General features: G+C 26.4%; 15 protein-coding genes and 1 non-coding gene across 16 annotated transcripts; 9 read left to right on the top strand and 7 right to left on the bottom strand.

The window, feature by feature from the left end:
* The first annotated feature begins 1,027 nt into the window (after positions 1-1,027).
* Positions 1,028-3,093, top strand: PNEG_00935 (hypothetical protein). Its single transcript, XM_007874656.1, has 4 exons — positions 1,028-1,185; positions 1,239-1,376; positions 1,420-2,545; positions 2,594-3,093. Exons 1-4 carry the CDS (start codon positions 1,156-1,158, stop codon positions 2,773-2,775), a joined length of 1,476 nt encoding a protein of 491 aa, XP_007872847.1. The 5' UTR covers positions 1,028-1,155; the 3' UTR covers positions 2,776-3,093.
* On the bottom strand, positions 2,870-3,766 carry PNEG_00934 (hypothetical protein; the record flags this gene model as incomplete). The annotated part of the gene is made up of 3 exons (XM_007874655.1): positions 3,514-3,766; positions 3,111-3,461; positions 2,870-3,069 (listed from the first exon to the last, which is right to left on the bottom strand). The coding sequence occupies exons 1-3, from the start codon at positions 3,743-3,745 to the stop codon at positions 2,870-2,872; spliced, it is 783 nt and encodes a 260-aa protein (XP_007872846.1). The 5' UTR covers positions 3,746-3,766.
* A 124-nt stretch (positions 3,767-3,890) lies between these two features.
* On the top strand, positions 3,891-4,944 carry PNEG_00933 (hypothetical protein). Its single transcript, XM_007874654.1, has 4 exons — positions 3,891-4,024; positions 4,070-4,413; positions 4,462-4,676; positions 4,720-4,944. Exons 1-4 carry the CDS (start codon positions 3,921-3,923, stop codon positions 4,750-4,752), a joined length of 696 nt encoding a protein of 231 aa, XP_007872845.1. The 5' UTR covers positions 3,891-3,920; the 3' UTR covers positions 4,753-4,944.
* Positions 4,945-6,397: 1,453 nt separating this feature from the next.
* PNEG_00932 (splicing factor U2AF 23 kDa subunit) lies at positions 6,398-7,167 on the top strand (the record flags this gene model as incomplete). The annotated part of the gene is made up of 4 exons (XM_007874653.1): positions 6,398-6,462; positions 6,509-6,602; positions 6,657-6,798; positions 6,842-7,167. The coding sequence occupies 4 exons, from the start codon at positions 6,398-6,400 to the stop codon at positions 7,165-7,167; spliced, it is 627 nt and encodes a 208-aa protein (XP_007872844.1).
* Positions 7,168-7,379: 212 nt separating this feature from the next.
* Positions 7,380-8,186, top strand: PNEG_00931 (DNA-directed RNA polymerase; the record flags this gene model as incomplete). Its single annotated transcript, XM_007874652.1, has 6 exons — positions 7,380-7,493; positions 7,538-7,634; positions 7,688-7,774; positions 7,817-7,880; positions 7,925-8,093; positions 8,139-8,186. 6 exons carry the CDS (start codon positions 7,380-7,382, stop codon positions 8,184-8,186), a joined length of 579 nt encoding a protein of 192 aa, XP_007872843.1.
* A 158-nt stretch (positions 8,187-8,344) lies between these two features.
* On the bottom strand, positions 8,345-9,164 carry PNEG_00930 (hypothetical protein; the record flags this gene model as incomplete). Its single annotated transcript, XM_007874651.1, has 2 exons — positions 8,623-9,164; positions 8,345-8,575 (listed from the first exon to the last, which is right to left on the bottom strand). The coding sequence occupies exons 1-2, from the start codon at positions 9,148-9,150 to the stop codon at positions 8,345-8,347; spliced, it is 759 nt and encodes a 252-aa protein (XP_007872842.1). The 5' UTR covers positions 9,151-9,164.
* Positions 9,165-9,737: 573 nt separating this feature from the next.
* On the bottom strand, positions 9,738-10,044 carry PNEG_00929 (hypothetical protein; the record flags this gene model as incomplete). Its single annotated transcript, XM_007874650.1, has 3 exons — positions 9,738-9,794; positions 9,845-9,924; positions 9,972-10,044. The coding sequence occupies 3 exons, from the start codon at positions 10,042-10,044 to the stop codon at positions 9,738-9,740; spliced, it is 210 nt and encodes a 69-aa protein (XP_007872841.1).
* Positions 10,045-10,288: 244 nt separating this feature from the next.
* PNEG_00928 (hypothetical protein) lies at positions 10,289-10,779 on the top strand (the record flags this gene model as incomplete). The annotated part of the gene is made up of 3 exons (XM_007874649.1): positions 10,289-10,348; positions 10,394-10,604; positions 10,658-10,779. The coding sequence occupies 3 exons, from the start codon at positions 10,289-10,291 to the stop codon at positions 10,777-10,779; spliced, it is 393 nt and encodes a 130-aa protein (XP_007872840.1).
* Positions 10,780-10,903: 124 nt separating this feature from the next.
* PNEG_00927 (hypothetical protein) lies at positions 10,904-11,647 on the bottom strand (the record flags this gene model as incomplete). The annotated part of the gene is made up of 3 exons (XM_007874648.1): positions 10,904-11,143; positions 11,185-11,212; positions 11,253-11,647. The coding sequence occupies 3 exons, from the start codon at positions 11,645-11,647 to the stop codon at positions 10,946-10,948; spliced, it is 621 nt and encodes a 206-aa protein (XP_007872839.1). The 3' UTR covers positions 10,904-10,945.
* A 135-nt stretch (positions 11,648-11,782) lies between these two features.
* PNEG_00926 (hypothetical protein) lies at positions 11,783-13,012 on the bottom strand. Its single transcript, XM_007874647.1, has 7 exons — positions 12,909-13,012; positions 12,689-12,863; positions 12,445-12,479; positions 12,290-12,400; positions 12,063-12,244; positions 11,943-12,018; positions 11,783-11,898 (listed from the first exon to the last, which is right to left on the bottom strand). The coding sequence occupies exons 1-7, from the start codon at positions 12,951-12,953 to the stop codon at positions 11,785-11,787; spliced, it is 738 nt and encodes a 245-aa protein (XP_007872838.1). The 5' UTR covers positions 12,954-13,012; the 3' UTR covers positions 11,783-11,784.
* Positions 13,013-13,195: 183 nt separating this feature from the next.
* Positions 13,196-14,823, top strand: PNEG_00925 (hypothetical protein; the record flags this gene model as incomplete). Its single annotated transcript, XM_007874646.1, has 3 exons — positions 13,196-13,882; positions 13,926-14,725; positions 14,771-14,823. The coding sequence occupies 3 exons, from the start codon at positions 13,196-13,198 to the stop codon at positions 14,799-14,801; spliced, it is 1,518 nt and encodes a 505-aa protein (XP_007872837.1). The 3' UTR covers positions 14,802-14,823.
* A 475-nt stretch (positions 14,824-15,298) lies between these two features.
* PNEG_05008 lies at positions 15,299-15,379 on the bottom strand. The gene has a single exon. It is a non-coding gene; the product is annotated as a tRNA-Leu (tRNA).
* A 242-nt stretch (positions 15,380-15,621) lies between these two features.
* Positions 15,622-16,006, top strand: PNEG_00923 (hypothetical protein). Its single transcript, XM_007874645.1, has 2 exons — positions 15,622-15,824; positions 15,871-16,006. Exons 1-2 carry the CDS (start codon positions 15,675-15,677, stop codon positions 15,967-15,969), a joined length of 249 nt encoding a protein of 82 aa, XP_007872836.1. The 5' UTR covers positions 15,622-15,674; the 3' UTR covers positions 15,970-16,006.
* A 37-nt stretch (positions 16,007-16,043) lies between these two features.
* On the bottom strand, positions 16,044-16,523 carry PNEG_04265 (hypothetical protein; the record flags this gene model as incomplete). The annotated part of the gene is given in 6 exon segments (XM_019757788.1): positions 16,044-16,066; positions 16,085-16,126; positions 16,158-16,207; positions 16,239-16,263; positions 16,396-16,435; positions 16,482-16,523. The coding sequence occupies 6 exon segments, from the start codon at positions 16,521-16,523 to the stop codon at positions 16,044-16,046; spliced, it is 222 nt and encodes a 73-aa protein (XP_019613397.1).
* A 29-nt stretch (positions 16,524-16,552) lies between these two features.
* On the top strand, positions 16,553-18,024 carry PNEG_00922 (hypothetical protein; the record flags this gene model as incomplete). Its single annotated transcript, XM_007874644.1, has 4 exons — positions 16,553-16,809; positions 16,854-17,024; positions 17,066-17,579; positions 17,628-18,024. 4 exons carry the CDS (start codon positions 16,553-16,555, stop codon positions 17,943-17,945), a joined length of 1,260 nt encoding a protein of 419 aa, XP_007872835.1. The 3' UTR covers positions 17,946-18,024.
* Positions 18,025-19,284: 1,260 nt separating this feature from the next.
* PNEG_00921 (hypothetical protein) lies at positions 19,285-21,522 on the top strand (the record flags this gene model as incomplete). The annotated part of the gene is made up of 9 exons (XM_007874642.1): positions 19,285-19,464; positions 19,522-19,597; positions 19,648-19,725; positions 19,780-19,878; positions 19,923-20,195; positions 20,242-20,666; positions 20,711-20,898; positions 20,940-21,442; positions 21,487-21,522. Exons 1-9 carry the CDS (start codon positions 19,325-19,327, stop codon positions 21,520-21,522), a joined length of 1,818 nt encoding a protein of 605 aa, XP_007872833.1. The 5' UTR covers positions 19,285-19,324.
* Between the last annotated feature and the right edge of the window lie 116 nt (positions 21,523-21,638).

Here is a 21,638-nt window from a genome sequence, read left to right as displayed (position 1 = left end):
TATAACTAATATAATAGAAATCAAGTAAAATATAATTTTTAATAAAATCAAAAAGAAATCTTATTTTTTTTATTTACTAAAATATATTAAGTTGTTTTAAAGAAAATTGTTATAATTAAATATTAAGATTAAATACAAGTTGTTTATAATAATTTTTAAATAATAATACATATAGATTATGTGATTATATTATTAAGTCTATATTTGAGCAATTTAAATTGAATAATCAGAAGATTATAAAAATAAGTAAATATAACAAGATTTTAAAAGAAATCAGAAAAATATATTAGATTTATTAAAAAAATCTTTTAAATGAAATAATCGATAAAGATTTATGGAGAATTAGTTTTTCATAGACCTTTTTTTATTTTTAATATTACTACATTATGTGTAGATGTAGAAATATCTTAAAACTTGATAAGAATATGATCTCTAAATTTTGTATTTGAATATATATCAAAAAATATATTAACTTTTAAATTATTACGCTATAAGTTAATATTTATTATTAAAAATAAGAATTAAATAATTTATCATTTTACATATTAATATTTATTTATTTTAAAATTTATCAGTTTTCTCTGTAATCTAATAAATTTTATCTTATTAAGATTAAATCTAAAATTAATAGGTTAATTATAAATATTATTAATTATAAATATTTATATTTGATAGAAAAATGTTCATTTAATGGTGTCTTTAATAAAAACAATTTTTAAAATATAGTATAATCTAAGAATTAAATAACAAAATTTTTATAGAAATCCAAAAACAAACATAATAGCTAAAACAAAATTATGAAAACACAACACAAACCAAATTATTCAATTTACTTTAACCTCTTAAAACTAGCATTTCTATTAAGCTTTAAAAAATAATCATATTATATAAAAATCTATAAATAAAATACATTTAAAGAGACAATAAACTGCTTTATTCTCTTAAAATAGATAATATTATGTACATTTATATATATTAAAAATATAAAAATTAACCTTCGAAAGATAGAAAAATACAAATGTTAAGATTTTATTAATAAAAAATAAGCAATTTGTCTTAATTCTTAATATAAACGGTTAAAATTTACATATTTTTATTAGGAATTATAAAAATTTTATAAGTTAAATTAAAACTTTCTTAAATGATTTGTAAAATATGGGAGATCAAATAAAAAGCGAAGAAATGGTTAGTTTTTGTTGTATTTCGCAGAGAATAGCCATTAAACAGATTAATTATAGGAAAAAGACAACACAAAAGAACCATCTATATCCTCAGATATACCTTTGCTGGAGAATATAACACTTGAACATGAAATTGCAGTAAAAGCAAAACAAAAAGCAGAACAAGATCGAATAGTTTTTCGTTTAAATGACATTGTATGTCTTTTTAGAAGGGAATTAGTATTTAATATCTTAATAGATTAGAAGAAATTCAACATTACCTGTAAATATTTCATCAATTAGAGTGATTGGAGCACCAAATATTCGACAATCCTTTCTTAAAAAAGTATTATTTCCATCAGATGATAAAGATAATGAAGGAACACTTACATCAGCTTTAAACTCTATTCAGAGACGTGCTTCTCAGCTTGAAAAATTTGGAATTTTTGAAAAAATCTCTATAACAGTAGATCAAGCATCTTCACCACTTTCAGCAAAAGATGATATTGATGTTATTTTTCATGTAAAAGAAAAGTCTAGATTATGGGCGCGAACAGGAACAGATGTAGGTAATGGAGAAGGATCTGCATATGGTAGTTTAAATATTCGAAATGCATTTGGTGGTGCAGAAAGTATTCAAGCAAATATAACTTTTGGAACACATACTCGATCAGCATTTGAAACTAAATTAATTACACCTATTAATGCTAATCCAGATTCTCATTTCGAATTATCGGCTTTTAGTATATCTCGAGACAATCGTTTTTATGCATCTCATGAAGAACTTTTAAAAGGATGTATCGGAAGATTTATTTGGTTATCTCGTTTAGGTCTTCATGATATTTCATATAATGGAATATGGAGGCAAATAGCTAATCTCTCTCATACAGCATCTCCAACTATAAGATTATCTTCTGGTAATTCATTTAAATCTTCAATTGCACACACTTTTACAATTGATACACGAGACAATATTTTGCTTCCGAGCTCTGGTTTTTTATTTCGTACATTTCAAGAAATATCTGATCCTCGTATTTTAGGAGGGGATGTATCTTTTATAAAAGCAGAAACAGAATTTTCTAAGGCAATATTACTTTCAAGCTTACAACAAATTATTCTTAATAAAACCATCAGAACTGGAATTTTATGGGGGCTAAGTAAAAAAGGAACAAAAATAAATGATAGATTTTATTTGGGCGGCGCAACTAATGTAAGAGGTTTTTACTATAATGGATTAGGTCCTCGTGATGGAAATGATACAATTGGTGGAGATGTCTATTTAGCTTCTAATATTTCACTCATAACACCCATACCAGGTCTTAAACATTGGCCATTAAAATTTCAAACTTTTATGAATACTAGTTCATTATTGTTATTAAATAAAGGTTTTTGGTATACTATGATTTAATTGATTAATTCTAATGTTTTTTAAGAAAACTTAAAAGAATCTATATATGAACTTGTCTGCAAACCTTCAATAGCAGCAGGAGTAGGGCTTGTATATTGTCATGCAATTGCTCGTATCGAATTAAATTTTTGTCTTCCTATAGCAACTAGAATTTCTGACAGAGCTAGAAAAGGAATTCAATTAGGTCTTGGAGTTCAATTCATGTAATTTTATCAAAAATTCAAAATTCTACATTAACATATCCAAAATTTCAACGAAAATGTAATCTCATTACATTTATAAGAAACTTATATACAATAACTTATCTTTTTATTTTACTCGGAGAAATATAAGATAGCAATGCAAATGTACGGCGTTTATATTCTGCTGGTGATTCATATGATTTAGCACTTTGTTTCCAAATTCCAATTTTTTTTCTTTTTGCTTTTTCTTCTTCATGACGAAACCGTAATTCAGCTGATTTACCTCCATATTCTGCTCCATGTGATTTATATACTTCAGCTATTAAATTTAATTAAAACTCCACATTCAAATTATCATACCCATCCCCAATTTTATCATTTCAAGCGACACATTCCTTTTAATCCAAATATAAGGCCATTTACGTATCTCAACTGCCCCAACAATCCGTTCATACCGATCTCTATTAAATATTTGTACTCGTACACGTTTTCCAAGAATATATGATGTGAGCCATTCTATTGCTTCTTTTGCATATGGTTGTGCTTCTTTACCAAAATGACTAAGTTCTGGTGCATCAATACCTGACAATCTAATATGAATTGTTTGATCTTTAAGATCTTTTCTTGATAAAGGAATTGATCTAAGCCAATGCCAACCTGCAAAAATTCCACCTGGTGTATGAAAAAGTCTAAAATTGTCTGCATCTCCAACTATTTACTCATAACCATAAATTAGATATTTTTACAGACATTTCTGCTATACCAGACGTAACAACTCCTAATAATATATGTTTATTGTTCATTAAAGACACTGGAATACTTGATGCTGTTGGGTATCGTACCAAAGATTGATAATAAAATTTATGAAGAATAAGTATAGCTGTTGTTAAGAAAATTGTTGGAACAAAAATAGATGATGAAAAAAACTGTATTTCCTTAGAATTGTTTGTCTCATTTTCTGAAATATTTGGAAAATTCTTAACCCAAAAATACATGATTAATGATTTTTAAAACTAGTTCTTCCTCGGAATTTAAATAATCATTTAATACAAGTCGTTAAAAATATTAATAAGATTAAAGCTTAAAAATAAGACTTTAAAGGTCGATCTTAAAGAATCGGTTAAAGAATATTAAACAATTAGAAATCCAATTTTAAAAATTAATAAGAAAATGAATAAAATCGAAGTAAGTAATAGCTCTGAAAGGTTATTAGAAGAAAAAATCAGAGAGTTATTTTTATCATATGGTGAAATTAAAGAATTTAAGTTAAGCAAGTATGTTAATAAAAAAGTTAAATTAAAGTTAATATTTGAACATAGAGAACTAGATGGATCTCATAAAATAAGAATTAGGGTTAATTCATGCGAAACAAAGAAAACAGAGTTACTTTCAAATGATACGCAAGTTAAAGATTCTAAAGATATTGAAAAAAAAGATTTCAGTAATCGACAAAAAAATGAAGAATTTTTTATATTTTATGTTATTACTGTTATTTTAAATTATTTTAAGGGATTAGTCAAGCAGCAAGTTGATGTTTTTATTAAATATTTATCATATATTTATGCTATTGCGAGTAATATACATGAAAAAGGAACAAAATTAGATGAAAAATACAAAATATTGGATCATTTATTTGTATTTTTTCGAGTTATTTTAAAAAAGAGTAATTTCTTATATGAAAATGAATTTTATTGATTTTACTATTTTATAGTCAAAACAATTAATGATAAATATATGGTTGATCAAAAAATCAAAAATTTTAATTCAAAACATAATATTTTGAACACTATTCAAGAAAAGGGACGTATTATTCTCTATAATTTTCAATATATAATGAGTACAAAAACAAGAAATAAAATACAGGTATTTTATACCGAGTTGTGCAAAAAATGTAAGAACATACATGAAGAAGCATACAGACTTGCAGTATATCTTTAATCATAATCATTCTTAATATTAATTTTTTTAGAATCTTAAACAAGAAAAAGTTAAAATTCAGTGAAACTATTATTATTTAAAAACACTACAAAATTGAATTTTTTCGATATCCTAGCTATACATTTTCAAAGACACGTTTCGCACAGAATTTTTTTAGATAAATATTTATTTTTTGACATGAGGATTTCTTAATCTATATTTCTTACTAACCTTTCATTTTTTTTATTAGCCTTTCGTTAATCATTAATTCTCTTTATTATATTCTTAATCAAACAAATAGTGTATACATTGTTATAATTTTAAGTTTTAGATATTTTAGAGACTATAACTTTATTATAGATTATAAATAAGTTGTCATAAAAAGGTTCTAAATAATTAAATTATGCTCTATGATATTTTGATGCAAAATGTATATTTTTCTATATTTATAATTTAAATTATGATTAATATTAAATATAAAAAGAATAAAGATATTTCTTGAATAAATTTTGAAATATTAAAAATATGAGATATCTTCTAAGGAATTTAGAAGATTTTTAAGAAATGTTATATGAAGATTATGAAACAAAAACATTTCATTTTTTCTATGTTATTATGTAATATATTGATAAGAACATGAGCATAGTAAAATTATTTCTTAAGATCAATGTTAACAGAAAGTATTAAAAATTGAAAGAATTATATCCATCCAACAAATATTCCTATGAAATATAGATATTTCAAGTACTTCAGATATTTATTTAATATATTATCTCAATATTTATTATAATATATTTTTTGGTCTATATAAATCATTTCAAAATAGCACCAAGGGCTTAAGTGATATATTTAATAACTCTATTAATAATAGTGTTTTATCAAAAAAGTCTAGAGAGTTTATATTTTGTATAGATGAAAGTATATCAAATAAAAAATATATTGATATAATAACAAATTTAAAAAAAAACTCTAAAATATTATTTTTATAATTTTAATTCTGGAAAATATTATACAACTAATACATACACAAATAAACTTTTCTAGAAAGAAGGATCATATTATATACTGCTATTTTTTAATCATATAATTATTAGATATTTTTAATAGATTATTTTAAATTCATAGAATTTCTGAAGTCATTTACAAATTCTTTCTCTAACAAAATTATAAATTATACAAAATATTTTAAAAATATCTTATTTTACTATATTTTAATAAAAAAATCAAGAATTTAGCAAGTCTATCTATAATAGCTCCAAAAATCTTAAACTATTTCTACGGTAATATACATTAATAAAATACATATAACATACAATCTTTAAAATTTTCTAAATAATTGATCATATTCATAGAAATTCTGAACATTTAAATAAATTCAAATGCAATAATATTGATATAGAAAATATATCAAAAAAACTCTTATATCTAAAAATTAAATTTTTAATTTAAAAAAATACTAAAGATACAAAGAAAAATATTAATATTATAATTCACTCAATATATAATTCAGTCAGATATTGATGACCATAATATTGACTCATGTATACTATAATAATTAATTTTTTTCATATACAAATAATCTCTTTTAATTATATTTTTTTAAACATAAATATCTATTTAGCTTATGGATATAAACCTTATTTGCCATATTTTCTTAGTATTTTTATCTTTTAAGTTCTTTTTCAATATTTTATATCAAAATTTACGAAGCATCATTAACTGAATGAAAAATGGCATCTTTTCTTGCCAGTATTTATGGAACAGAACAAGATAAAGTAAATTGTTCTTTTTACTTGTAAATCCTTTTCTTATTATTATTTTATGCTAAGTTTTTTTACTAGTAAGATTGGAGCATGTAGACATGGAGATCGTTGTTCAAGAAAACATGTAAAACCATCATATTCACAGACTATTCTTTGTCCAAATCTCTATCAAGTTCTCTTAAAGTCTTTGTTATATTATTTTTGCTGATTTTTTGTTTTAAAATAGAATCCAGCACATGATCAACATAATCAATTGAATGAGCAACAAATTGCACAGCATTTCGACTCTTTTTATGAAGATATGTACGCGGAATTCTGCAAATATGGAGAACTAGAAAAAGTAGTTGTTTGTGATAATGTTGGAGACCGTAAGATTATATTTTTTTAACAATTTTCTGTCCTAATAAACAGACTTAATTGGAAATGTTTATGCACGATTTAAATATGAAGAAGATGCGCAAAAAGCTGTCGATTCGCTTAATTCAAGATGGTACGCAGCTCGTCCTGTTTATGCTGAACTGTCACCTGTTACGGATTTTCGAGAAGCTTGTTGTCGTCAACATGAAACATCTGAATGTATGAGAGGTGGGTTTTGTAATTTTATGCATTCAAAAAAACCCAGTCCTGCGCTTCTTCGTGATCTTGAGCTTAGTCAAAGAAAGTACCTTCGTCTACAAGGCAAAGATCGTAGTCCTACACGAAGCCCATCACCAATTAGAAGAGACAGAAGACGATAAAAGAAAAAAATATGTAATATAAAAAATAGGAAGCACTAACTATAATATTTCTACATGAAAATCTACTATTTTCTATGGGAAACAATATATAATATATATATTTTTTATAAAGCCTAGCTTTAATTTCACTTCATATATTTTCCGACCTCATTATTAAACTTAATAAATTTTAAACAGCTTAATTAGCTGTATTCATATAAAAATAAATAAATATGGCCTTCATCTTGACTGTTCTATCTGATACAATTTGTCTTGCTCCTTGTACTTTTAGAAAACAGACAATGATAGCACTTAAAGATGAAATTAATCTAAAATTTGCAAATAAAGTATTATGTCAAATATAAGGTTGAGTATTAACTGTTTTTATAAGGTGGTGATCCATACGGGTCTATGCATTTGTCTATATGATATTCTTTATTGTGGAAAAGCGTTAATAAAATATGGTGACGGATGTGCGTATATTCCAGGTTATAAAGAAATTAAAGAATTAGTTGTACCAGATAACTAAAAAAGGACATAGTTAAGTTCAGATTAGTCGTGTTTCGTCCTTTTATTGGTGAAGTCTTGACCGGAAAAATACAAAGTTCCTCTCACTCAGGCATAAAAGGTTTTTTTTTTAGAATAAAAAAATTTATCTTGATAAAATCAGTTTCATTAGGCTTTTTCGATGACATCTTTATTCCAAAGAGTCTTCTATGGGAAGACTGTGAATTGTAATAGTTCCTTTTTTAAAAAAAAAATCTTAGTTCCATTATAGTGATATTGATGAACAACGTTGGATTTGGCATAGTAGTCATGGAGATCTCTTCTTAAATACAGGAGAAACCATTAGATTTACGATAGAAAGTGAAACATTTGTTAATAGTAATCCATTTATGACTCCAAATCAGACATGTGAACAAGAACAAGCTCCATATACGTTGACGGTAGGATTTGTTAACACATAAAAGTATTATTTAAACCAAAAAAAGGCATCATGCAACAAAGATGGAATGGGATCTATTTTCTGGTGGAAATAAATATTGTTAATGAAATTTTGTATCGATAATGATGTATAAGATAATCCAAAACGAATCGTTTTTGATAGAAGTACCATTAAACAAAGTACTAGTTAAAAATACTAGCTAAACAATTATATCTTCTTAGACTACATCTATCGGCATTATCATGGGGTTATTTATTTGTTAGTAGATAGTTTGGTTGTCTTAATAGATATTTTAGAAGGAATGGTTTGTTGTAAATCATTTCCAAGACATTCTTGTTTACGTTTTTTTGATTGCTTCATCGGGGTTAATGTATGTGTCAGCCCTGCTGCTTTAAGTGCCTGTAGTCGTGCTTTTAATCTAGGTAAATCATCCTGTTTTGGATTTAATGGAATAATATCATCCTCTGTAAACTCTATACCACACTTTTTTTTCTATTAATCCTTTATTCTATACAATAACACTAATATACCTCTAAACACTCATTACTTTTAATATTTATTAACACCTGATCATTAAAAACATGTCCACAACGTACAAGATATACGAATTTTGCATGACCATTAATCTCTCGATTAGTTACTGAACAAACCCAACGACCCACTTGATTTTCCCCATGAAAAACCTTCTTATTAAGCGTAGAATTTACTTGATACGCTGGATTTGCCTTAAGCTTTAATTCTTTTACATCTTTTAATGTCGTAATATGTGAAATCCCATATTCAGTTGACTGTGATTTAACAGATAACCCTTCCTCTTTCTGGATTTTTCTATAAGATCCTTTCTCTTTAAAAGATAGGAGATATTCTAGTAATATATCTTTATTATAAAGCCTACCAAGACCACAACTAACGATAGGCTCGGATAAAGGCAATTTTGAAAAACTACAGCAAAACCAAGGAAGAAGCTGAGTTACTTGATTTGTTTCCGAATTTTCTAACTTCTTCGCATCTTTGATTAGATCATCACGCTTAGGAATACTTCCACCATCATTACCCATAGTATATATAAAGGCGGGTGACCCAACCGTATCGATCAACTAAATCTATTAATATATAAGATTAATTATTTACCAGTCATTTATTGTATACTAATGTTTTTATAATCTCTTTTTTTTGTATATCTGTTATTTCCATAATATTTTTTAAAATTAAATGGTTTTTAATCTTAAAAAACTCTTCTAATGCTAAAATTATTTTTTCTGTTTAAATTTTTAGAAACCTTAATTTTCCTAATTATTTATTATCCTTTCCATTAATTTAAACGACATAATAGAAAGATTATAAGAGCATGATAAATAAAGATATTTATGATTCTTTTAAAACTTTTTAAAACTTCATTATTATTGTTTATTCCCTTTTCACGGCGTAGAGAAATTAATAGTAAATGTTTTGTTAGTTGTATAAAAAGTTTATATGTTTTTTAAGTAAAAATTGAAGAATTATTATTAGAGTTCCAATTTTTATAGCGAGTTAAGTCACTTGATGTTTTTTCATTATTCGTTTACTTAACAACTAAAACTCCATTATTAGCCTCATTTGTATATAAATCATAGAAATCCCATTTAAATAAAATCCCATTCAATACTTAAACATGTTTATCATGAGACGTAGATTTCTTTACAGGTGTTGGTGGTAAAAGCCCCTAAAAAAAGAAAATTATTAAAAAACTCATTTAAATCTTCTCTAATTTACTTCTCGAATTTGATCTTCAATAATCTTTAATTTTTTCTTCCTTTTATAAAGCAGATAACCAACATTCACTGTTCCATAGACTTTTTTCATCAATATTCCATCATTTTTTAAAAAAACATAAAAATACCGCTCAATCCAGATAAAAAAACTACAAGAGATCTATGGATAATGTCGGAAAGTCTAAGATTAAACACTTTCATATCAATCTTTAACAATTTAAAATATAATTAGAAAATTTAATAGTTCAATTAATTAGATTAAAAAATTTCTCTAAAAAATCTCAGAAAACTAAATAAATTATTATTAAAAATAACAGTTTTTCTGTATTTTATTTAAAAAACCCTTAAATTTATTTAAAAATTAAAGATCAAAATTTTCTTATTACCATACTCCTCGATAACCTTAAAAATTAACACTTAAGTAAAATATTAAGAAATATTTTCTATGAAATACAGCAAAAAAACATTTATTATATATATTATTTTAATAATATCATTGTTTCCTGTCAATATCTTATAAAATATTAAGAAAAAAACTAAGTTAAAACAGGGAATAAAAGCAATTTATTCTTACTGCAAATGTACATGTTTTGGAAATTCAACGGTCTTGCGTTTAAGTAAACCAACACTAAAAAATAAGCCATGCCAAGACTGTACGAAGAAGTTTTGTCTCGAACAAAATCTTCCGATTTGTCAAAATGTACAGTTTAAAAATTCAGAAGATTTGATGGAAAATACAGATATCTCTACCATATGTTTTCGTGCGTACAAGGAAGAAATAATGAATTAATAAATAATATTGATGGTTTTATAGAAAGGGAATCTATAAAAGATATGACTTTTATATATATATTTATTATTATTACTGGAATACTTCTAATTTTGGCACCCTTACGACCCTATACAACTCAATTCTTTAAAAAAATTCGTCGGTAAAACTACTTCTATTTTAATAAACTGTATAGAATAAGCTTAAATAGTCAGCATTAATATCTAAAATATTTTTTAATATTTATTTTTTATAGATTATATAATTTGAATAGATATCATTTGTAAATATACCAAAAGCATTTTTAATTTAATAAATAAGATTTATTATTTTCTATTCGGAAACGAGATCCTTGAGAAGTTGAATAACTTTTTTTTTATTTTCTGTGTTTATTTTATCTTTTGTGTTGACAAAAAAAGGTATTCCGAGTCTCTGGAGTTCTTTTTCTTGTATTTTAGACATCTCCTGTATAGCTCTATGTACCTTTAAATCATATAAAAGAAGTTCATGTTCTATTGTTTCTTCAAATTCCTTATTTATTAAAAATAATGTAATTATTAATATTAACACACCTTTTCTTCTTCACCAGTTAAGCGTGAACTAAATTGTTAATTTTTTTAAGAAATATATAAAAACATACACAATTATATTTGCTTTTTGTTTGTTCTTTAAATTTTCGATCAATATTTGTCTATCTTTTAACCATTTTTCTTCATAACTTGCTTGTTCTTCTACCATTTCTTTAATTTTTTTTAATATAGATGGATCCCAGAGAGTTAATTGTATAATATAACGCAATGCATTTGGATATGTTTCAATAGATGTCGGATCAACATGTGGCTTTACGATAAAGTTTGGAGAATAGAATGTAGATTTTTTCAAATCATCATTTTTAAAACTAATAGAATTTTCTGCAGAAAATGTATAATCTTGTTTAGAAACAGTTGATATTCGTTTTCTTTGCTGCTCTGAAATGAGTTTATTTAAAATATTAAAAACATCTGTATCTTTTTTTTCTTCTATTTCATTACTCATTGAAATAGAAATTGAATGATAAAAAAACCAGGATATATAAATAAGAATCTTAAGAAAAAATATGTGTTTCTTAACAGTTTATTTCAATATATATATCAAGAAAAATGCAACATAAATAAATACTTATTAGTAATTGGTTAAGATTTAACATAAACATTTTTTTCAGCAAATACAGTCATAACAGCAAAAACAGAATAAAACAATGCAACAGGATAAGCAACTAAAAATCGCATTTCGTTTAATTGGAAAGCCTAGATAGAAATTCACAATGAATTTTCGATAAAATGAAACTTACTACAACAAACATAGCACTAGCGCTATAAGTACACCAAAGAATGGCAACTGAAGAAACGATATACCCAACAAGTCCACTATAAATGTATTAGTAATAGCTTAACGAAAAGAATATACAAACTCCATGGAAACAAGAACTCCACATGCAGAAGTAAGAACAAGAGGTAAAAGACAATATCCAAGTACTGATACAGTACGTGAAAAATGCAAGCCACGAAATGACATTAAAGAAAAAATCGTATGAAGAGAAATACAGCCAAGGAGAGCAACACCATAAATGTAGCCAAAATGCCTTTTACCACTCTAATTAATAAGAAAAAAATTAACACAGATTTTTTAAATCATTACCAATAAAAGAAAAGTAGCAAAAAGAAGACAAAAAAGAATTGGACCTGCCAAATCACTATCATCCATAATATGATCGTCGACACTTTTTAATGGATTTAATACAGCCAATGTCTATTAAAAGTAAAAAAAAGAACACTTTTACACATGAGTACAACTTTTCCCTTAATATGGAGAAAATTGACACCTAATTCTATCAATGTATTAGCTAATAAATATCAAAAGAAAAAAAAAATAAGAATTATTTATAAAAAAATCCTTCCACAATAAACATAATCATATAAAATAGAGAAACCTGGATTTTTTTAAAAAAAATGCAATGATAAACTTCTCTTTTAATCTTCTATATTTTTCTTTCCAAATACTCAAATATATTAATTTACTATTCGTCTTATATTTTACCTTCTAATAACGGCGGTTCATTTGGATATCCTCCTGTACCAAAAGCAGCAATCCATCCCATCTTATTCTCCCAAACCCCAAATGATGTATCCTGCATACAAGACTGCATATTTGCATCTCGTTTATCTACTAAAAACGTTTCTTTTCCGAGATGACCATAATTTGAAGGGTAGAACTGATCATTTTTATAAATAATTAATTATAAACAATATTAATTTACTTTTAAGTCTTCTGTCTGATTACTACTAAAAAAATTCTTTGACATAATAAATATTAACTTTTTTTTAAAACTTTGTCTTTAATAGAATTAAATTATTAAAACTTTCTTAAGACGTTAATAAAAACGTTAATTTTTTCAACCGTCAGACATCTCACGAACGTTTAAAATATTAGTAGATTCTAAAAAAGTAGAAAAAAATAGGAGGTTTATTGATTATTTAGAGAGAATCCTGATAATATATAACTGCACAGGCAGGCATTGTTGCAGTGTTTTTTTTTTGGTAAAAAATGGCACCTCCGTTGACAAGAAATCGTGAAACAAAACAAGGAATATCTAAAATAGATCGAATCTTGAAAAAAACAACAAAGTCTTATGGGGATTTAAAGAAAATATCCCAAACACATTCATTGACATTGGATGCAATTCAGCGTTCAGATGAATTGGGGGATTTGAAGCTTAAACGATCGTTTATGTCACTACGGTCACTTACATCAAAGGAAAAAGTATTAAGAAAACCATCGATACCATTTATAAATGAATTACCTGTGTTAAAAGATGAGAGATTATGTGTTTTTGTTTTTGGAACAGGTTCTATGAGTGAATTGGGACTAGGACCAGAGCCTACTGGTCGAGTGGTGAAACGACCGCGACTTAATCCACTTTTACCTCATGATACGGTAGGAATTGTAGATATAGCAGTTGGAGGGATGCATTCTGCAGCGATTGATTATAAAGGAAATGTATATACATGGGGAGTAAATGATCAAGGAGCCCTTGGAAGAGACACGACATGGAAAGTGAATCGAACAGATTCAGATAGTGATGATGAACAAATGCTAAATCCTAAAGATAGTGTTCCAGGTAAGGTTGAAGGTATTCCAGATGGTGTAAAAATAGTGAGGATGGCATGTGGAGATAGTATTAGTGTAGCAATTACAGATCAAGGTCAAGTATATGCGTGGGGTTCGTTTAGAGTATGAATACGAAAAAAACTATTTAATGTTGATATTTTTGTAGTGCTCAGATGGAATTCTTGGGTTTTCACCTCAAATTAAAGTTGCGCGTCACCCGATTCATATAAAACAACTCAAAAACATAGTTTCTGTTGCATGTGGAACAGATCATGTACTTGCACTTACAGCATATGGATCTGTATTTTCATGGGGGAATGGTCAACAATTTCAACTGGGCCATCGTGTTGTCGAGCGAACTCGTATTAATGCGCTTGTACCTCGAGAATTTGGACTTAAAAAGATAAAGGCTATAGGAGCAGGATCCTATCACTCATTTGCTATTAGTCATGATGGAAAAGTATTTTCATGGGGCCTAAATCAGTTTGGGCAATGTGGTATTGAAAGTTCTGGAGGTGAAGACGGCGCTGTCGTATCTAGCCCAACACATGTTCAAAGTCTAGATCATTATAATATTGTTTATATAACAGGAGGTGAACATCATTCTGCAGCATTGACTCTAGATGGTGAGTTGCTCGTTTGGGGAAGACTTGATGCAAATCAACTTGGTATTCCTCGAGCATCTTTACCCAATTATACTGTTCACGACGCCTCAAATCGGCCAAGATTTGTACCGATCCCAACCAAAGTTCCGGGAATATCTCGTGTTAGGCGAATTTATTGTGGTACACATCATAACCTTGCAATTCTTAAAGATGACGGAAGCGTATGGAGCTGGGGTTTTGGAGAAAGTTATCAAGTTGGCCAAGGTCCTTCTGGCAACGATATTGAAGTCCCTACAAAAATTGATAATACAGCTATACGTGATAAAGTGATTGTTGCTGGTGGAGCAGGTGGTCAATTTAGGTTTTTTCTTATATATATATATATTCTCTATATTTACTTTTTTAGTGTTCTTTTAGGATTGCCTTCTAAATTATGATTTTTTTTTCAATCATTACTATATCTTCTATACAATAGCAATCATTTCTTCAGAGTAAGCATTATTTAGTCACTTATATAAAGTTTATACAAAAAATAAGGAATAATTTTTAGAAAATTATGATTTATATATAAATTACACTTTTCTTCTATTTAATCTTCAATATGTTATATGATCTACTATATAGGCACTTAATAGGTGATTATAAATGTCATATAATTGTTTATTAATTGATCTATTTAAGTTATATAAAAACAAAAGCATATTTTATATATATGTTTAAGATTCAAATTTAGTTTTCTCTTCAAAAGTTAATTGAAATTATTTTTATCTGAAAAGAATATTTTTTAGTTTATTAGTTTTCACGCATATTAAAAACAATATTTAAAAACAAAACAAGAGCCATAACTTTATAGACATAAAATTCATATTTTATATTCTACTTATAAGTATTTAATTATAAAATTCACAGAGAATACTGAATATTTTCAAAAGGTTGAGAGAGACGGGATTCGAACCCGCGCGTCCGAAGACATTGGTGCCTAAAACCAACGCAGTAACCACTTTGCTACCCTCTCAGATTGTAAAATTTCGAGATTCATTTTTATAAATAAATAAATAAACATTTACAAAATTAAAATATAAAATAAAACGAAAATTATAATTAAACATAAATATATAAATTGAAGCTCATATTTATAAAAAATATTCAGTTTTAATACTTAAAACATATATAAAAACAACTAATATATGATAACTGGCTACCTTTGGTTGCTATAACTTTCTAGTCATAGAAACTGTCTGTATTTTATATCCAGATATCTCTTCAACCTTCTTTTTTTATAAAATATCCTATTTTATTTCTCAGACCTTATGGCATCAAGTATTAATCCTGAGTGTAATGAACTTAAGCAGCGATATGACACATGTTTTAATAATTGGTATACTAATCGATTTCTTCAAGGTTCTCGCACTCTTGAAGAATGTAACGAATTATTTCAGGCATACAAGACATGTTTTATGGTAGGATAATAAAGTAAATAAAATACAACTAATAACATTATATTAGAAAGTTCTTCATGAAAAACCAATTATGGAGCTTTTAAATCATGCAAGGACTCGAGCTCCTTTTGAAGAAGGTGGCAAACGCCGTACCGAGAATTCCTAGTAAATCTGAATACTTCAATGATCATTGCAAAAGAATATATATGAACATATAGATAGTAAAGTACAAGAAAAGTATCATAAAATACTTAAAATTTGGTCTAAATACTTCTTTTTACGATAAAATTTTATTAAACGAAATTTTTCCAAAATCCTTAACACTATTTCTTTAACATACATATTCTAATATACCTAATGGATGAACCTTAAAATATTCATTATTTGAGTTGGCAATGATTATACTTTTTTATTATGGTATTTTTACAAATTTACAGTTTACATAGTATAAATGGCAAATCTTTAAAAAAAATATATAAAGAAAAATCAAATATGATCAGTGTTAGTTATAAATGGTTTAAATGTGATTAATGAAAAAACAATAAGGTATTCAGTATAGGTCAGGACATTTTTTTATCGTTTCCTTGACAACCAGCCGGTTGGTTGGCTAACAACCAATATAACAGTTTAGTCTTAATAATTTGTTTAAAAAAAGTTTATAAAAAAGTAAAGGAAAACAATTGGGTCATATTTCTTTTTTGAATTTTTTTGTTTTCCCATTTTTTTTCTGACAAAAATCGACTATTATAATGGATAGTTTTGCGCAGGAGGAAGATTATATTAAATTTGATTTTAGTGATAATGAACTATGGAAAAAGATTGAAAAAGAATCATTCGAACCTTCTAATCCTAGAAAAGGTTTTTTTCAAAAAACAGCGGCAAAAATGGAAAATTTTTTTAAAAGAAAACGCTTGGAAAATGATACACTTGCTAATAAACGATTTCGACGTGAAATAGAAGCACCATGGGCAAAAGACTACTCAGAAGAGACGAGTGTTTCTCGTATGTGCGTTTTTTTTTCTATCAAAAATTTCAGATTAAAATATTTAGTCTTCATCGTGAAATATTGGATTTTGCGGACTTTATTTCACCTACCAAAGAAGAACATTTCGCTCGAGAACTCGTTATTCAGAGAATAAATTCCCTTATTCAAAAACATTGGAAAAATGTGCAGCTTTGTGTATTTGGTTCATTTGATACTATGTTATATCTACCTACAAGGTAAAATGAGTGCTTTAAAATTTAATTTAATAAGTATTTAGTGACATTGACCTTGTTATTCTCTCTTCAGGTTCTAGGATTTATGAAACTAAAAAAGATTTGCATAAGCTTTCCCGTTATTTACGTAGTTCGAATGTTGCAAAAGACATTCAAGTTATTACTGGTGCCACCGTGCCTATTATTAAATATATTGATACCTTAACGCAGATTCATGTTGATATTTCATTTAATAAACCAGGAGGCCTAATATCAGCAAATATTATAAAACAGTATATGAAGGATCATTATGCATTAAAACCCCTTGTTATGTTTATAAAGCATTTTCTCAATATGAGAGGTCTTAATGAAGTGTTTTTAGGGGGGTTAGGAAGCTATTCCATTATTTGTCTTGTTATAAGTTTTTTACAAAGACATCCAAAACTTCTCTCAAAAGAAATTAAAGAGCAGGACAACCTTGGTGTTCTTCTTATGGAATTCTTCGAGCTTTATGGGAAATTATTTAATTATAACGAAGTTGGTATTTGCATTGATAATGGAGGAAAATATTTTTCAAAGGTTTCTTTCTTTCATCTAAACTTAAATATTATCTAAATATACTTTTAGAGATCAAGAGGATGGTCTAAATCCAATCAGCCATTTCTTCTTTCTATTCAGGACCCTGCAGATCCAGAAAACGATATTGCTAAATCGTCTCGTTGTATTCTTAAAATTAAAGCTACTTTAGGTGGTGCTTTTGACCTTTTAGCTTCTAGACTTTATCACGTTAATAAAACTATAAGACCAAAGTTACATTATAAACGTAAAAAACGGGATATATATATAGATAGTATTTTGAGCGCTATTGTTTCTATAGATACTGATATTATTGAGCATCGTCAAATGTTAAAACAAATATATGCTGAAAATGAAAAACGGAATTAAAATGATTTTGAAATTCAAATTTATATAAAAATATGCATGATATTTCTTTATATCTTCATATAAATATGTCGGATGTTTAGATGGGGTTTAAATTATAAATTGAATATAAGTACTTAAAGCTTTTATTAACTAAAAATCTGTTTATAGTCATTAACTGAATGTTTTTCTAAGAATCATATAGTAATGAGATTTATGGTAATAATGTCTATTTAAATGGTTATGTAATTATTAAATGTATAAAGATATTTCAATTATTATTTTACAAATAATATATTATTTCAATGTCTAGAAAACCTCTATATACGGCTTTTTACATTATTTTTGGAGATAATTATATTTTTTAAAGCAAAACCTGCTCTCTTAATTAAATTCATATATATCATCTAGTCACGCTCCGTAAATTACTTTGGACAGTTTTTTTAAAATTTTGAAATCTCCATTATAAAACATATTTAATTCTTCCTATTTTTACTCTTCTAAAAATAATATACTCAATTATATCATGTATTGAATAACTGCAAAAGTATATTAATATAAATTAGGTAGATTATAATGTAAATATTTGATTTGAAAAATATACATCAAAAGATATTAAACAATGTTTTGCCCAATATATAATAAAGCTAAAATAACTACGAAAAATATCAATCATACATAAATACTAATTTCTACGATAAAAAAATACAAAACAAAAAATACATATAAAAACAAAATACATAGAATTCGTAATATATCTTATAAAAAAAAGAACAAATAAAATTATACATCTCCAAAATGTAAAAAACTTTTAATATCTAAAAAATGATCTTTCAACAATGATTGCAAAAGAATTTAAAATCCCAGATTTTTTCAAACGAAAAAATCATTTTAATCATCGTTCATACATTATACCAAAAATCTTCACTAAACTTGTAATTTTTAAGATAAAAAAGCTAAAAACATTCTTTAAAAAAAAGAAAAAAAAAGTCGATTCATACATATAAAGATTTACTCTAACAAAAAAACCTCAATAACAATACAGTTATAAATAACAATATATACATCACGCATATACAACGCATATACAACAGATATATAACGCATACATAACACATATTTCACTAAATATGTGAATTACAGTTCAATTTATCAGCGTCATTATATTATTTAAGAAAAATCTTCAAACTACTTCAATTCAATTGTTTAATATTTTCCTTGAAAATACATTGTTTTTACATATTTTCTCTAAAATAACAGGAAATTTCCTGAACAAGTTTTTTCTCCTATAACTTTAATTATACAAGTTTAATTTTAGACGAGTCGATCATATCTGGTTAACGTTCAAAAAAAAAGGCACTACAAAGTCGTTCATTTTTGAAAATAATATATACCTAAAGGATATGAGCGAACGTCGGAAAAGAGGTGGTCGTATGTCTTGGCGAGGCCAGGGGCGTTTAACAGGGAAAAATGTAGTGGATCCAGTTGAAAGAGATGGAGATGTAGTTATGACAGATGATACAAGTAATTTGAAAGAAAGATTGTATGTTTTTGTTATTTTTTATTCAAAAATGCATTAAGAAGACTAATGATTGAATAGTAATCCTTATAAGGCATCGGGTCGTACAAAAAAAGCATTTAAAGGGCATTTTTATGATACACCAACAGAAATTATGGTAAAATAAACGGGATATTTATAGTTAAAAATCTTATAAAATAATGGTAGATTACAGGTTATGATGGGGGTACAGAAGATGATTTGATTGGGTTTATTTTTCGTAAAAGCCATGTATTAATTACAAATGTATGAATAATGATGAATGGGTTTTATTTTTTTTTAATATTTTATGGAATAAAGTTACATTATGATGGATCTATACTCTATGCATCAGTATCATCGTGCGCGAATGCTCGTGCTCTTCTTAAGCTTTCTGGATCTAGATTTGCAGGCAAAAATGTAAGTTTTTTATAAAATATGATTTGTTAAATGTTTATTTCAAGCTTTTTATATCAATACCTGATACTCAAAAAGATCAAGTGATGTCTATGGCTTCGTCTACATCTTCAACCTCAATTCCAATAACTAAACAATCTACGATTAATATTTTATTGGAATTTCTTTCTAGCAAATATATTCATGAAACAAAAACACTGGATTTATCATCTATGCATTCAAACCCTATACTTGTTAATGCTGGAATGTTTTCTTCTGTGTTGGCTTCTATCAAAACATTTCCTGCTCTAATGAAGATAGCTAAACGTGAATTTCCAAATGTAATGTATTCATATATACAGAGATAATTATTTAGTCTAAATTTAGGTTATAACTGTCAATTTGTCGTCTAATAAAATAACTTCTCTTATTAATGTATCTTCATTAGCTCAAACATATCCTAATCTTAAAAATCTTAATTTGGCAAATAACCTGCTTAAATATTATAAAGATTTTGATATTTGGTCTCATAAAGATAAACTTCCAAATTTACAGGAGCTCATATTAATTGGAAATGAAATTCGGGAAAATGAAATTAAAAAAGGAAATGAAATTATTTATCGTTCTGAGATTATCAAACGATTTCCAAATTTGAAATTGCTTGATATGGTTCCTGTGGCACAAACTATTCAATTTGATATTAAGGATTCTTCAATTAATAATTTCGGCAAAACTATATTACCTAAAAAGATTTGTGGTAGTTTTTTTGAATCTGATCTTACTAAAAATACAGTCATGGCGTTCTTAGAAAAGTATTTTTATCTGTTCTTTAGATTACATTTAATTCATCATATAGATATTTTTCCTTATATGATAATGATAGGTTAAATACTGTTTCATTATATAATCAAAACGCCTTATTTTCTATATCAGTAAATACAGTTGCACCAAGAAAAAGAGAGCCGGGTGTATTTTCATATAGTTCTTCCCAATTTTCGGAATATATTTCTATGAGCAGGAATCTCATGCGACTGTCATCATTAGGTTGGTTTTTTCTTTTTCTGAAAAAATTTAAAGCAGTTTAGATGCAAGAGTTGCAAAGCTTAATATTGGTCATGCAGATATTTCTCGAGCTTTTTCTGCATTGCCAAAAACTCGTCATAATTTTTCCGATTCAAATCTATATTGTGTAGATGCATGGCCACTTAAGGGTGTTTTATCAACAGATTTAGACCCGAATGGTTTAGTTGGCATACAAATTATATTACATGGAATTTTTTTTGAATTAAAAGGTAAGCGAGAAACTAAAAAGTCGTATGATAGAACTTTTATTATTGGGCCTGATAATGGAAATATTACTATTAGAAGTGATATGCTTATTATTCGACCTTATGGGGGAAATAATAGCTTTTGTATAAATAAACAAGATGAAACATTGTCTTCAAATAATACTTATGAAGAACAAAAGCAATTTATGTTGAACGAAATTTCTAAAAAAACAGGGCTTAATCAAAAATTTTCTTTAATGTGTTTGGAGCAAAATCAATGGAATATGGAACAAGCTATGAATAATTTTAATATTTTGAAAGTATTTTATCTTTTTGTTTATATTTATTATTTAATTCATTATAGGAAAAAGGTGTCATTCCTTTAGAAGCATTTAAATAAAAATATTGGTTTGAATAAATATTTCTTATAATAATTAATGTAAGATGTTCTAGGTATTTATTTTTCTTCATAATTATTATTTATTTATTACTAGGTCATTTCAATAATACTTTAAT

Source organism: Pneumocystis murina (genome assembly GCF_000349005.2).
Source record: "Pneumocystis murina B123 chromosome Unknown supercont1.3, whole genome shotgun sequence".
NCBI classification, from domain to species: Eukaryota; Fungi; Ascomycota; class Pneumocystomycetes; order Pneumocystales; family Pneumocystaceae; genus Pneumocystis; species Pneumocystis murina.
Note: the sequence above shows the minus strand (reverse complement) of the source record. Positions and strands in the feature narration are given on the sequence as shown.

Bases quoted from the DNA above. Each gene is read 5' to 3' on its own strand.
- PNEG_00933 (XM_007874654.1), top strand. From the start codon at position 3,921: ATGAATAAAATCGAAGTAAGTAATAGCTCTGAAAGGTTATTAGAAGAA. The intron at 4,025-4,069 runs GTATGTTAATAA...ATTTGAACATAG, and splicing joins AAAGAATTTAAGTTAAGCAA to AGAACTAGATGGATCTCATA. The intron at 4,677-4,719 runs GTATATCTTTAA...TAATTTTTTTAG, and splicing joins AAGAAGCATACAGACTTGCA to AATCTTAAACAAGAAAAAGT.
- PNEG_00935 (XM_007874656.1), top strand. From the start codon at position 1,156: ATGGGAGATCAAATAAAAAGCGAAGAAATG. The intron at 1,377-1,419 runs GTATGTCTTTTT...ATATCTTAATAG, and splicing joins TTTTTCGTTTAAATGACATT to ATTAGAAGAAATTCAACATT. The intron at 2,546-2,593 runs GTTTTTGGTATA...ATGTTTTTTAAG, and splicing joins ATTATTGTTATTAAATAAAG to AAAACTTAAAAGAATCTATA.
- PNEG_00923 (XM_007874645.1), top strand. From the start codon at position 15,675: ATGGCATCAAGTATTAATCCTGAGTGTAATGAACTTAAGCAGCGATAT. The intron at 15,825-15,870 runs GTAGGATAATAA...ACATTATATTAG, and splicing joins CATACAAGACATGTTTTATG to AAAGTTCTTCATGAAAAACC.
- PNEG_00926 (XM_007874647.1), bottom strand. From the start codon at position 12,953: ATGTCAAAGAATTTTTTTAGTAGTAATCAGACAGAAGACTTAAAA. The intron at 12,245-12,289 runs GTAATGATTTAA...CTTATTAATTAG, and splicing joins TTGCTACTTTTCTTTTATTG to AGTGGTAAAAGGCATTTTGG. The intron at 11,899-11,942 runs GTAAGTTTCATT...ATTTCTATCTAG, and splicing joins CTAGTGCTATGTTTGTTGTA to GCTTTCCAATTAAACGAAAT.